Source organism: Protobothrops mucrosquamatus, unplaced genomic scaffold (assembly GCF_001527695.2).
Source record: "Protobothrops mucrosquamatus isolate PMUCROS unplaced genomic scaffold, P.Mucros_1.0 scaffold2251, whole genome shotgun sequence".
Taxonomy (NCBI): Eukaryota; Metazoa; Chordata; class Lepidosauria; order Squamata; family Viperidae; genus Protobothrops; species Protobothrops mucrosquamatus.
In genome coordinates, this window is record NW_015388340.1 from 90602 (window position 1) to 105154 (window position 14553).

Below are 14553 nucleotides of genomic sequence, written 5' to 3' on the forward strand. Positions count from 1 at the left end.
TCATAACTTTGAATAGTCATTGAATGAATAGTTTTTAAACAAGGACTACTTCTACTACCTTGAACTCCTAAAGGCAAAGTAAGATATGAATTTAATGTGTAAACATATAAAACTGAAAACTTTGGATTACACCATATTTCACAGAACTAAGAGAAAGCAAGAATAAAATCTGATTTGTTTCCATATCTTTCTGAATCTTACCTGAAGCAAAAAGGTACTGTGTATGAAAAATACATTCTGTTGGAATGTGCATTTTATGAATCATATGCATTTCAACCCATCTTAGAAACATACCAGGGGGTTGTGTACATATCCTCTTCCTGCTTGTAGTAGTGAGGTTTGTATTCTGCAAGATTATAGAGCAGGTGTGTCCAACCTGTGGCCCATGGTCCACATGCAGCCCTGGACCACTTGTAATGCAAGCCCATAAGATTGTAAGCCTTTTAACATTATTATGTGATTTATATACATTCATTATATTATATATTTTATAGGCGACCCAACACAATTCCACTCATTGCGGCCAGGCAAGTTGGACACCCATATTCTAGCGTGTCTTCTAAACAATTATATGCATACTTATTTTTTGCTCTTTTGTTACAGTGTTAGCAAGATACTGAAATGTATATGTAGATGTAGCAACCCTTTTTTCCCCCTTTGATTTAAACAAAGACATTTAGAAATAATTTCATGTTGGTTCCTCTCCAAACACTGTTGTATAGTATCCCAGAGCAATATAGTTGAGCGTAGGTTTAAATAAAATGTGAGTTGATATGAATAAGATAATGTGGGTACAATTTACAGATGAAGCTGACACATATTTGTCTTGATTGTGTTTCTTTCTTGCAGAGTATTGCTGAAGTATTTAGATGTTTCATTTGTATGGAAAAATTGCGTGATGCACGCCTGTGTCCACATTGCTCCAAGCTATGTTGTTTCAGTTGTATTCGGGTAACTAATATTCACAAATATAACTAGATTTTGGATTTGTAAATGTTTTTGAAAATATTTCAAAGCAGATGTAAGTGTACAGAGATACTAATTTATTGGCACACTAAGAAAAACAGTTTTAACTTTTTGTTCTGGTGCCTGGTTGCCTGCTTTTCATTTGCTAGTAGCCATGCCCAGAGAAAATATTGGAATAATGTATACTATTTCCTTAAAAGGAAAGCAGTTCTGAATTTAAACTGATATTCTTCCAAAAGTAAAAATAAATCTGACTTGTTTTCATCTTCTCTTTCAATATAAAAAGTAAATTCCAAAACTAAATTTTGAAAAAAAAAGTAACTTTCTTTTCAGGTGTATATAGTAATTCTAACATTTTAAATGGAAAAAAAACCAGTTGAACTTATTCCTGAGATTATCCTTAGATTGTATGTTGCTGTTAAACTTAAGAACCCAGAAATTTATTACAGTCACAATTGTTTTGAGACTAGTGATTCTCTTAGAGCTTTTACACATTTAATTTTCTGAACAAAATAATTAAATAGGGTTGGACCAATATTTAGGATTAATACATTGATAACATACAAAAAAGTGCCATGACCAATTTTCTTGATTAATTGTTAGCTCCATGTGTGACTAACAAATCACGAGTTCATATCCCACCTTAGCCATGAAAGCTGGCTGGATGACCTTGGGTCAGTCCCTCTTTCTCAGACTAACCTACCTCACAGGGTTGTTGTGGGGAAAATAGGAGGAGGAAGGTGTATTAGATATATTTGCTGCCTTGAGTTATTTTTAAAAATAATAAAGGAGGGATACAAATAAATAAATCTGGACTAACATCTAGACTGGGTTTGCACAGCATTTTAGATTAAACTGGGATTGGCTAGCTTATACTTTAGCATGTTCTGGGAATTCAGCTGTTCTGGGAATTCAGTTGTCTTAGAATGTTGTATGATCCAGGCTGTTCAACAAGGTATAATTTGGTATTGGGAGTCATTTTCTGAGTGCAACAGTATACAGATACAGTAAATAGGGATCTTCATGCTTTGAGATGGCAGCATTTATGTGCTGTGTGAATTCCATTCAAGAATAATTATGCTGAAGAAATATGTCCAAACATATTATAGGATTTATGTTTTTCTAATGTTTCTGGAACTTTCTGATGTTTTATAACATGCCTGTTTTGTTTGACAGCGTTGGCTGACGGAACAAAGAGCTCAGTGCCCACATTGTCGGTAAGCTTTCACTTGAAGCTCTTTGGACTGTTGTGGTAACCAAAGCAAATTCTATATTTTTTTTCTTGCTGATACTCGCAATACATGTTTGGAAGGAGCAGACAGGTTATAGTTTAAATTTGGCACATGATGGAATGTTACCTCTCTTGACCTTCAGTAATTAATAAAAGTTTAAACAAGATATAATTTTAAAATTCCCCACAGTTGTCACTCAGTGAGGATAAAAGAACAGTTTTCAAAAGTTCTGGGAAAGAGTCAGCTCCTCTGATGTCACTTAAAACAATTCTCCCTAGATTGAAGTATAGATAACCTGGTTCCCTCTAGTACAGGGGTTCCTAAACTTTTTGTCATCACACCTCCTTTTACTGTAATCTTAATGTACACTTATCTAAAAATTCCAAACACCAACATGAACACAAATGGATGGTGAAAACAATACAATGAAACTAAAGATAGACACTATACTTAAAGGTTCTCTATGCCTCACCTGATATCCGTCTGCATCTCCCCAAGAGAAGCATACTCACAGTTTGGGAAGCTCTGCTATAGTACCTTTGACTTCAGATTCTGGGATTCTCATCCCATGAGCATCATGACCAATGCAAAGAATTGTTCTCTGTGTATGCTGTAAATCTCAAACTTATGAATGCTATATCTTCTTTAAATTTTTTTTAAACACATTTTATTGGTTTTTTAGTTTCTTAGAACAACATATTCAGGACACACCGTGGTGCTAGGGTAATCAAACAGCCCAAAACAAAACATATATACATAATACAATCAATACATCAAATATTCCCTCTCTTTTTCCCTCAAATAGCATAGTATATTTAAAATATCCAATTCTAGCTTAAGTGTATTCAACCTGAACCTGTTTTTAAGTTTCATTAGTTTACAATATAATCAAATTAACTTTAAATAAAAACATTTTCAATTCAACTATCCCTTCCACGTATGTTCTACTTTCTTAATTTTATCAAGATCTTATTTACTACTTCTTCCATTAATCTCCCTTGTTTGGAGTAAAAAATTAATCTGCCCTGTACCTATCAAATCCATCAATTAATCAATCTCTTCAAGCTAGAAAAATAATATCATACCTTAAATCATGTCATATAATTTTCATAGAAATAAACCTCAGATTCTAAAAAAAAGCATTCTTAATATTCTAAATTGTCTTTAATCCATTATATAAAAATATCTCATTTTTAAGCAAAATTATTAATCTATCCTAAACACATCTAAGCATATGTATATTCTTTAAATGTTTAAAGTTCTGGCTATATGCAAGCATTTATTCCCCCTCATATAATTTTTTATTCCTGGTTTCAAAATAACTGTTAGGCAAGATTTCCCTCCTTGAATGAATATGAAATTATTTACTGTTCTTCATTAATTGGCTTCCTCTGAATGTGGAAGAAATTACAAGGAACATTTCAAGTTAGGGCTCCTGAATTGTAGCTTACTGATGAATGCCTCCAGCTTCTAATACGTTCAGTGTTTTTATTAAATGCTTCAGAGGCAGAGAGATTGGATAAAGGTCTTATGCATTTGCATAAAGTCCTGTTTTCAGTTCTGCAATAATGAATATTATTCTATTCTAATTTTTTTCTTAAAAAGCAGGATTTTCACTCAGGACTTTTACTTGCAGAGCTCCACTTCAGTTGCGAGAACTTGTCAATTGTCGTTGGGCAGAGGAGGTGACCCAACAACTTGACACGCTCCAGTTATGTAATCTGAGCAAGCATGAAGAAAACGAAAAAGACAAGTATGTAGATTTAAATGGCCGGTTGACTGATGGGTTTGTAATGTATTGCCCCTAAATTCGATCATAATTTAGAAATGTTAAAAACTGATGGATTTTTCTCCTGTAAATAGCTATATAAGGAGTGGATTTACAGTTATGTGTGATGTTAAAGTGGAACTCATCAAATTTGCAGACGACACCAAGCTGGCAGGAATAGCCAACACTCCAGAAGATAGACTTAAGATACAGGAGGATCTGAACAAACTGGAACACTGGGTGCTATCTAACAAAATGAAATTCAATGGTGAAAAAAGTAAAATTCTACATTTAGGCAAGAAAAACAAAATGCACAGGTATAGTATAGGGGGTACCTTGCTCAATAGTAGCAACTGTGAGAGGGATCTCGGAGTCATAGTGGACAATCCCTTAAATAGGAGCCAGCCGTGTGCTGCAGCTGCCAAAAAAGCCAACACAGTGCTAGGCTGCATTAACAGAGGGAGAGAATCAAGATCACATGAAGTGTTAATACTACTTTACAATGCCTTGGTAAGGCCACACTTGGAATACTATATCCAGTTTTGGTCACCGCGATGTAAAAAAGATGCTGAGACTCTAGAAAGAGTACAGAGAAGAGCAACAAAGATGATTAGGGGACGGGAGGCTAAAACATACACGGAACGGTTGCTGGAATTGGGTATGTCTAGTTTAATGAAGAGAAGGACGGGGGGGGGGACATTATAGCAGTCTTCCAATATTTGAGGGGCTGCCTCAAAGAAGAGGGAGTCAAGCTATTCTCCAAAGCCCCTGAAGGCAGGACAAGAAGCAACGGATGGAAACTAACCAAAGAGAGAGAAGCAACCTGGAACTAAGGAGAAACTTCCTGACAGTGAGAACAATTAACCAGTGGAACAACCTGCCTCCAGAAGCTGTGAATGCTCCAACGCTAGAAGTTTGTAAGAAGAGACTGGACGGCCATTTGTCTGAAATGGTATAGGGTTTCCTGCCAGAGCAGGGGGTTGGACTAGATGACCTCTAAGATCCCATTCAACATTATTATTATTATTATTGTTGTTATTATTATTTTCTTCTATGGAACATTGATAGTTTCTGTAAACTCAAAGGTGCTTTTTCATGAGGCAACTGGACCTTGTTTTTCTTTGAAGACGTTTTGCTTCTCATCCAAGAAGCTGCTTCAGCTTTGACTGGATGGTGGGGAACTGAGAAGTGAAACGTCTTAAAAAAAACACAAAAAAGTCCAGTTGTCTCTTGAAAAACCACCTTTGGGACAACCGTGACTTGGATGACCGAGAATCTCTATAGATATTTACTATGAAGTTTGTTTTCTGTAATGGGTTGAGGGTAGTATTGGTGTGCCAATCATCCTTCCGGTTGCTCTAGTTCAGGGGTGTCATAGAGTTTAGTCATGGGGAAGGTAGGCTTGTCTTAATTTACAGACCCAGAAGGCTATACTACAGAACAGCAGAAAGTTAAGCTAAGTAAAAACACTGACACCCCTTCCTATTTCAATGAACAATGTGCTCCATCCACCACGTGACTTTGACTTAGGACTGTAATTGAACCCACAATTTTGATTGTAAATCATGATGGTTATAAAGTGGGTTAGTATGTTAACAGACCTAATTTTAGTACCTTTTTGGGGCAGTCGTAAAGAAAATTTTTGGGGGCGTTGGTTTCTGGCAAAAATGTTGTAATTTGTAATCAAGTAACTATGGGCTGCTGCAAATGGTCGAGTTAGGGTTGCCAAGCAACGCAGGCCAGTTGCCAAACATCCAAAATGTAGTCATCTAACTGCGAGGGAGGGCAGATGTTGGAACTTCGACTCTGGGTGATAAGTAACATTTTCTGGGTTGGTTTGTGGCAACTTTGAACGGTTGCTAAGTAACCAGTCTTAAGTCAAGGACTACTTGTATAGCAAAAGAACTTCCACAGTTTCGTATTCCTACAATGGTAGTAGATATTTCCTTCACTGGTGCACACCAAACAGACCCACAGTTTAGGGTGGAAAGGCCCACTGAATGAATGTATTTTGGAAGGAAATGATCACACACCAAGCACCCTTCTGCCAAAGGAGGCTTGAGCTGAGGTTATAATAATAAAGTTGGAAGGGACCTTGGAGGTCATCAAGTCCAACCCTCTGCTCAGGCAGGTAACCCTATACTATTTCGGACAAATGGCTGTCCAGTCTCTTCTTAAAAACTTCCAGTGTTGGAGCATTCACCGCTTCTGGAGGCAGGTTGTTCCACTGGTTAATTGTTCTCACTGTCAGGAAGTTTCTCCTTAGTTCCAGGTTGCTTCTCTCTTTGGTTAGTTTCCATCCGTTGCTTCTTGTCCTGCCTTCAGGTGCTTTCAAGGATAGCTTGACTCCCTCTTCTTTGTGGCAGCCCCTGAGATACTGGAAGACTGCTATCATGTCCCCCGTCGTCCTTCTCTTCGTTAAACTAGACATACCCAATTCCAGCAACCTTTCCTTATATGCTTTAGCCTCCAGTCCCCTAATCATCTTTGTTGCTCTTCTCTGTACTCTTTCTAGAGTCTCAACATCTTTTTTACATTGTGTTGACCAAAACTGGATGCAGTATTCCAAGGGTGGCCTTACCAAGGCATTGTAAAGTGGTATTAATACTTCACGTGATCTTGATTCTATCCCTCTGTTAATGCAGCCTAGAACTGTGTTGGCTTTTTTGGCAGCTGCAGCACACGGCTGGCTCCTATTTAGGCAATTATCCACTAGGACTCTGAGATCCCTCTCACAGTTATTACTGTGGGATATGATTTATAATAATTAAGGATGACATAGATAACCTGGTAGCTGTCCTCTAAGGAGCACTTGTTGGAAAAGTAACCAAATCTCTGTGCTCCTGGGACTATGAACATGTGCTCCCACAGGATAGCATTTGAGTGCAATTTGCATTCCAAAGTGCTGAAGCCCCTATCAGTCAGCCAACTTGTAACGAAGAAGGGCATTGGGAATATAAACAGAGAAGCCGACTTCTTCCGTTCAAGCAAGCTGGAGGTTGGTGGTTCTCCAAACATCCCATTCGTGCTTGTCCTAAGCCAACCTGGACATTTGCCTAGAATAGAAGAAAGCATTTGATGAAAGGATAGAAAATAAAAGACGTTTTTTTGGCACCGAGGATAAAAAGCCCTTGGGGTGATTTCATAGAATAGATAGTCACTCAATCTCTGTTGAGAAGCTAAGCTAATTTGCAGTACATTTTAGATGTAACCTAAACATTGTAGCTGGAACTGCTCAGTTTCTATGTGTATAACTAACATGTATCTTGATAATGGAAAGATTGAATTAAGAGCTTGTGAAAAGCAGGTGGGGGCCATGGGCACTTCTCTCTTTTTATAATTTTTGTATTAATTTTTTTTCTTAATGTAAAATACATACATTTTTATCAAACATTTTCTGAAGATGAACTATAAATGAAAATGAAGACAATGGGGAAAAAGTAAGGGGAAGGGGGAAAAGGAATAGAGTTGGAAAAAGGAGAAGAGGGAGAAGGAGACTTTATTAGAAAGAATTTGTCTCTGGTACAGAAGCACTCCGTGTACTTGCAATACAAGAGAAAAAAAAATAACTGAATTGCTGACTTGTAATTTCCCCAACAGTGTGTGACTTTACACTGTTTCCCATTTTTAATCAGCATTTCAGCAGTAGCTTATTGTGGCTGATGTCAAGTAAAAATAAGCTCCTTAATGGCACTTCCCACATTGTTAAAATGATTGAGGAAAACAACTTAAAACAACTTGTCCTATCTGTCTGTAACTGCAATTTTTTTCCTTTCTTTTTAAAGGTGCGAAAATCATCATGAAAAGCTCAGTGTATTTTGCTGGACGTGTAAGAAGTGTATCTGCCACCAGTGTGCGCTTTGGGGTGGAATGGTGAGTAAAGCTTTATATGTACAGAGGAAGAACAAAGAGTTATCTGCACAATGTTTATTCTATAGAAACGGAATTATTGCCCTTGTGTGATTGAAAAGTTGTGATTACAGATATAGTTTCTGCGGTAGCATTGTAGGAGGTAAGTCTTTTGTAACTTAATATGAAATTACAGGTAATTTACGATTACAGTTGGGACCAGAATTTCCATAGCTAAGCAAGGCAGTTGTTAAGTGAGTTGTACCCAATTTTATGACCTTTTTGCCACGGTTGTTAAGTGAATCACTATGGTTAAGTGAATTACTCAGTTGTTAAAACAAATCTGGCTTCACCCATTGACTTTGCTTGTTGGAAACCAGTTGGGAAGGTGGCAGATAGCGATCACATCAGCCCAGGATGCTGCAACTGTCGTGTGTGAGTGTGTGTGTGTGTGTGTGTGTGTGTATGCATACATATTTATAATATATATTATACATACATATACAGACATACATACATTTAAAAATCAATGAGATTAATGAACTCTGGGATATAAAATAGCCTTTTTTATTACTGAGCTTTCGTCAACTAGCTGTTGACATCATCAGAGTAAGGGCTGAAAATGAGGAGATCACACATGTACAGCTGTTTGGTGTGTAAGTCGCGCTGTGCGTAGCCGCACTTCAGCTGCAAGACTTACGCGCCAAACAGCTGGGAGGAGGGATTTTTGAATTTTAGACCCAGACCTCCGGAATTGTTGAAACTAAATGCGAGTGAGTGGGTGGTGAGCGTACTATATATATGTTCTAGGTACTGACAGTTAAAACGGTCACACAGTTGTACAGGTGTGTTCTCCTCATTTTCAGCCCTTACTCTGATGATGTCAACAGCTAGTTGACGAAAGCTCAGTAATAAAAAAAGACTATTTTATATCCCGGAGTTCATTAATCTCATTGATTTTTAAAAATGCCTATACCTGGGATTCAAATATTTAAAATTATCAAATTATACACAAACAGACACACACATATTGAACAAAATAATTCTTCAAGTATAATATGCATGTAATAAAATGTATTAGCCTGCAAGAAGGATATAAAGTTCTATTTTATTTAAGGATGGGTTACAACCAGAAAATCTTCCTCCCCCTATTTAACACCTAGTGACACCAATTCCCTCGTTTTTGGCAGGGATTTCTTAAATAACTCTTACTCTGTTCTACTGTGCTGATATGTAATGTATGATACAGCTATTTCAAATTAATTAATGAAGATCAGCTTTGACAAGAAAAGCACGTCATGTAACTTTTACTATTTAAACCTTGAATTAAGTATTTATAAGGTGTTTCTGAATAGTTCATTTAGCCTTTTTTCTAGAAATATTAACTTCAGACATATACAATAGTTCTTTAATGAGGCAGCAAGAGACTCATCTCATCCCCGACATTCTTTTTTTGGACTATTACCATCTGGTAGATGGTACAGGATAATAAAAACAAAGACAAACAGGCTGAAAAATAGTTTTTATCCCAGAGCTGCAACCATATTAAATACCATAGTCTAGTGCAACGTTGAAGTGCAATTTTAGGGGCAGCGCAATGGTGAATAGAATGTGGAGGATGTGTATATATAATGTACTTATTTGTGGTTTTTACTTATGTGTAGTGTGCACTGTGGACAGCACTTAATTTTGTTGTGAGTTACAGAGTGACAATAAATATATTCTAAGCTAGGCAGTTTTACTTCAGTTATGTATTCACTTAGAACCTGAATAGATTTTTGTAAGAAGCGTGACTGGAAGAAAAATCAGATTCAGCAGGTTGAAAAGAGCTTTCTTCCAATAATAATCTTTGGGATTCATTTGGGCAGGGGTCTTCAAACCTGGCCCTTTTATGACTTGTGGACTTCAACTCCCAGAATTCCTCAGAATTCTGGGAGTTGAAGCCCACAAGTCATAAAAGGCCCAAGTTGGAAGACCCCTGCACTTGGGTAACAGTACAGTGTTTTGAGCTGGTATAATGAAGCTACCATACTCATTTGTATCTTTCTAATAGCATGGCGGGCATACTTTTAAGCCCTTAGCAGAAATATATGAGCAGCATGTCACAAAAGTGAATGAGGAGGTGGCAAAGCTTCGCCGAAGACTCATGGAGTTGATAAGTTTGGTACAAGAAGTGGTAAGAGCAATTTTGTTAATGTGCAATTCTGATATTCCCAAAGCTTTGCTGCTGGGATTATTGTTTGAAGCTGGAAGGTGCTTTCTAACCTTGGGCAGCTGGGAGAGGAGAATGAGGTGAAGGAAACAATCGCCTTCCAGGTTGAACAATAATAAACAGATTCTCAGCTTTCATTAAGAAAAGATATGTGTCTCCAGCTTAGCATTTTCAGCCCTTGCAAAAAGTAATACAGATAATAATTGCTATTGGCAACCCCAGGACTCCAGGATGCCGCATCCATCATAAATAGATGCTGGTTGCCAAGCACTGAAGTTTGATCACATGACTGTAGGGGTGCTGCAACAGTCATAAGTGTGAGAACTGATTATAAGTCGCTTTTTCAGTGCTGTTGTAACTTTGAACAGTCATTAAATGGTTGTTAAGTTGAAGACTGCCTTTATTCTAGAGAAGAGACTTCCTAGTTAATGTTTTCAAGGTGGGAATGTTTTTAATGCTGCTCCTTTAAAAAAATAAAATGAGCAAAATGTCATCAATTTAACACCTCCTAACTCCAGGTTACTTATTATATACAGTATGTGTTGCAGCAGCCAGACAGTGGTTGAGAGACTGTGAATAATAAAACGGTCACACCTGTTTTTCTGGGTTTAGAAGGGGAATTAGAGTTATGTATAAGAATCATGAGGTATAATCCAAGGTGATTTATTCTCCTGATATATCATAGAGGGGGGAGTAAAAGATCCTAGGGACAGAGGCAGATGTTTTATATGGCAAGGTATACGTTTTAATTTCTCTTCCCTTCTATGCGGGCTTCTCTCTTTCCAAATAAAAGTGTTACCTGAGGCAGAATATCATTTAGCTGCTCAGAAATGGTTCCAGCCTACACTTTCAGTTTGATGTTGTGGTTAAGGCAGAAACTGGGAGATTGTGAGTTCTAGTCCTGCCTTAGGCACAAAGCTAGCTAGGTGACCTTGGGTCAGTCACTTTTGCCCAGCCCCTAAAAAGGAGGCAATGGCAAACCACTTCTGAAAAATCTTGCCCAGAAAATTGCAGGGACTTTCCCAGACAGTCTCTGAGGATCAGACATGTTTGAATGAAAGAAAAAAAAACCCACTTTGTATTTCTTCCATTTAAGCAAAGCAGTTATGCAGGTACGTGGAAGTAGCCAGAAGTAGATGCAAAGCCACTGTTGAAGTTAGAGAAAGATGTGGCTGTTTTAATGACTTTGAAGGTGGTGCTACGTATGCTCTCCCACATGTTCAGTTCACTTCTGTTGAAGGATTTGCACAACCTAGAACAGTGATGGCGAACCTTTTAGAGACCGAGTGCCCAAACTGCAACCCAAAACCCACTTATGCATCGTCGAGTGCAGGGTGGGTGTGGCCCATTGGCTGAGTGTGGCAATTGGGTGGGCGTGGCCAATTGGGTGGGCATGACTGCGGTGGTAACGGCAGACTGGGTGGGACTAAAAAGTTCAATCAATCAATTTCAACTTTGCAAGATCTTTTTTTTCCCCGTGAGAAGTTGAAATTGACTGATTGAACCTTTTTTTTTTGCACACGGCAGCGGAGGCCTAAAGCAAAAAGGTTTTATAAAACCCAGCTGAAGGCCTAGGACTGGAGCGACGGTGCGCGTGCCCACAGAGAGGGCTCTGAGTGCCACCTCTGGCACCCGTGCCATAGGTTCACCATCACTGACCTAGAATGTTGTACCCATGTAAAGAAGCAAAAGCTGTCCAGGCAGTTGTAAATTGATGCCGTGTTTTTTCAGGAAAGGAATGTTGAAGCGGTCCGCAGTGCGAAAGACGAACGTGTGCGGGAAATCCGGAACGCCGTGGAGATGATGATTGCTAGGTTAGATACACAGCTGAAGAACAAACTCATCACACTAATGGGTAGGTTTGCCTTTTTGGGGGGTTACATTTTAGGACAGGGATTGAACTTAGCACAACAGATATTGAGGGGCTGTGTGCCAGTGGTTTCTGAAGTGTAATTGAACAATATAGGTAGTCCTCACTTAGCATCACTCATTCAGTGATCAAACATATGACAGTACTGAAGAAGTGGTACTTAACAATGGTCCATTGCAGTATCCCCACAGTCATATGGTTGCAGTCAGGGCGCTTGGTACTTGGCTCATGATTATGATGTCACAGTATCATGTGGTCGCCATTTGCAATTTTCTTTGCCAGCTTCGTACAGGCAAAATCAAGGGGGAAGCCAGCAGGAAGCCACAAATGGTGACCATGTGAGGTTGTTGCTTAACAACCCACAGTGATTTGCTTAACAATGGCAACTGGAATTTCCAATGGGATTATGTGACGTCTGTGTTGCTTAGGAATGGAAATTCCGATTGCCCTCATTAATTAAGGACTGTGTTTAGATGTGTTTGAGTCAAAAAGAATGGGACTTCCCATTATATGTCTCTGATGCCTCTGGCATTGGCCTGGTCCCTACATCATGTAGCAAGGCATTAACAAGGTGTTTGTCTCCTCCATCTTCCAACAGCAGGAGAAATAGATTATTTTGTAAGAAGGCTGAGTTGCTTATTAGTCAAAGATGGCTCACCCTTGAATTGAGCAGAAATTCTCTTGGCATTGGATTAAGCTATAACTTGATAAGCTTGGAAATAATTAGACACCGGAAGCAGAATATATAATTGATGCAAAATACCTGTTCTGTTTTTCAGTAGAAAATAGCTCTGCCCTGTCTTGCATGTGACAGTCTTTTAGATATTCCGAGGTTGTTCTCATATAATAATAATAATAATAATAATAATAATAATAATAATAATAATAATAATAATAATAATAATAATAATAATAATAATAATAATAATAATAATAATAATAATAATAATATAAAGTTGGAAGGGACCTTGGAGGTCATCTAGTCCAACCCCCTTCTCAGGCAGGAAACCCTATATCATTTCAGACAAATGGCTGTCTAGTCTCTTCTTAAAAACTTCCAGTGTTGGAGCATTCACCACTTCTGGAGGCAGGTTGTTCCACTGATTAATTGTTCTCACTGTCAGGAAGTTTCTCCTCAGTTCCAGGTTGCTTCTCTCCTTGATTAGTTTCCATCTGTTGCTTCTTGTCTTGCCCACAGGCGCCTTGGAGAATAGCTTGACTCCCTCTTCTTTGTGGCAACCCCTGAGATATTCTTTTGCAAGCCAGACCTTCCCTGCCCCTTTAAATTTGTGTGTTTTGTTGACTTTATTTATTCAGCTCCTATGGCCACAAAACAAATGTTCCTCATTGGAGTTGTATTCCTGACTCATCATCATCCAGAGAGCTTTAGAAAGGACACAAGGAAACTCCAGGATCCTCTGGAGTTTCTTTGTGCCCTTTCTAATCTGTACTAGTACTAGATATAATCCTTTGATAATATTTTTACATGGCTTTCATGTTTTTAATTCAGCACTGCCCAAAGTAGCTCTCTGAGTGAGATGGGGGGTGTCTCTAATTTGATGTATAAATAAATAAAGTGAGACCTAACCAGAAGAGATCATATTTATTTTTATTTATTTATTTTTCATAATTTATATGCCGCCCTTCTCCCCACGGGACTCAGGGCGGCTCACAGCATATTAAAATAACACAATACAAACAACACACACAACATTTCCCCTATAAAAGCCAATTAAAACCGAATATTTGTAGCTGTGACATTATTAAAATCATTAAAAATTATCCCTATTTAAAATTCACCCTAGGTCATTACCTGCTATCACCTGAATGCAAGTCCTTCTGTTAACACAGCTCCAGCTTGCACTGGCTTTTTAGTGCTGCATCACACTGCGTACATGTGATCAGCTAATGGTCCTTTTTGTCACAAGAGGTTTTTTTATATAGTGCGAGCTGCCTAGAATTCGCGATTGTGATTGAAGCAACTTTTAAGTTTGATTAAATAAATAATTACTTCTGGACACTTCTGATAGGCACTGCTGCCAAGCCAAGTCTCTCCCACCATGGCCGTATGCTTTGGGTTTTTCCTAGGCAGATGGCAGATGTTAAAGATAAGATAAGATAAGATAACCTTTATTGTCATTTTTTTACTGTGGGCACAACGGCAAACATCAAAAATGAAATTTAGTTGCCTGCTGTCAAAGTGAAAGACATACATGACACACACCTAAACATACTATATACAACATATGTATAGACCCACACCCCTACATATAAATAATAAATAAATATTAAATACTGTCCATCTTGAATATATAACGGAAGGAGGAAGCTTGAGAGTTCACACGGTTAATCCTGTATGGAATGAAACCATGGCTGAATCTGGATGTTCTGCTACGGATACCACGGAGCCCCCTCCTCCCAGAAGGGAACAAGGAAAACAGGTCGTGAAGAGGATGTGTAGTGTCCCAGATAATCCTACACACCCTGCTCAAGCAGCGCTTCTGTGCTATGTCCTGGATGGGAGGGAGGGAACTGCCAATGATCTTTTTGGCCATCCTCACCACTCTCTGCACCGCCTTCCTGTCTGAAGCAGGGTTGCTTCCAAACCAGACTGTGATGCTGTATGACAGGATGCTCTCGATCGTCCCCCTGTAGA

General features: G+C 38.4%; 2 protein-coding genes across 2 annotated transcripts in view; both read left to right on the forward strand.

The window, feature by feature from the left end:
• The first annotated feature begins 804 nt into the window (after nt 1-804).
• On the forward strand, nt 805-4006 carry LOC114923174 (E3 ubiquitin-protein ligase TRIM37-like). Its single transcript, XM_029285785.1, has 3 exons — nt 805-951; nt 2143-2183; nt 3835-4006. The coding sequence occupies exons 1-3, from the start codon at nt 805-807 to the stop codon at nt 4004-4006; spliced, it is 360 nt and encodes a 119-aa protein (XP_029141618.1).
• Nucleotides 4007-7751: 3745 nt separating this feature from the next.
• Nucleotides 7752-14553, forward strand: part of LOC107295180 (E3 ubiquitin-protein ligase TRIM37) — a 54359-nt gene continuing 47557 nt past the window's right edge. Inside the window, exons 1-3 of the mRNA XM_029285784.1 lie at nt 7752-7839; nt 9869-9991; nt 11759-11882. Of these exons, the coding sequence (XP_029141617.1) occupies nt 7837-7839; nt 9869-9991; nt 11759-11882 (250 nt within the window). The 5' untranslated portion in view covers nt 7752-7836. The remainder of the gene's footprint in view (nt 7840-9868; nt 9992-11758; nt 11883-14553) is intronic.

Bases quoted from the DNA above. Each gene is read 5' to 3' on its own strand.
- LOC114923174 (XM_029285785.1), top strand. From the start codon at position 805: ATGAAGCTGACACATATTTGTCTTGATTGTGTTTCTTTCTTGCAGAGT. The intron at 952-2,142 runs GTAACTAATATT...TTTGTTTGACAG, and splicing joins GTTGTTTCAGTTGTATTCGG to CGTTGGCTGACGGAACAAAG. The intron at 2,184-3,834 runs GTAAGCTTTCAC...TTTTACTTGCAG, and splicing joins GCTCAGTGCCCACATTGTCG to AGCTCCACTTCAGTTGCGAG.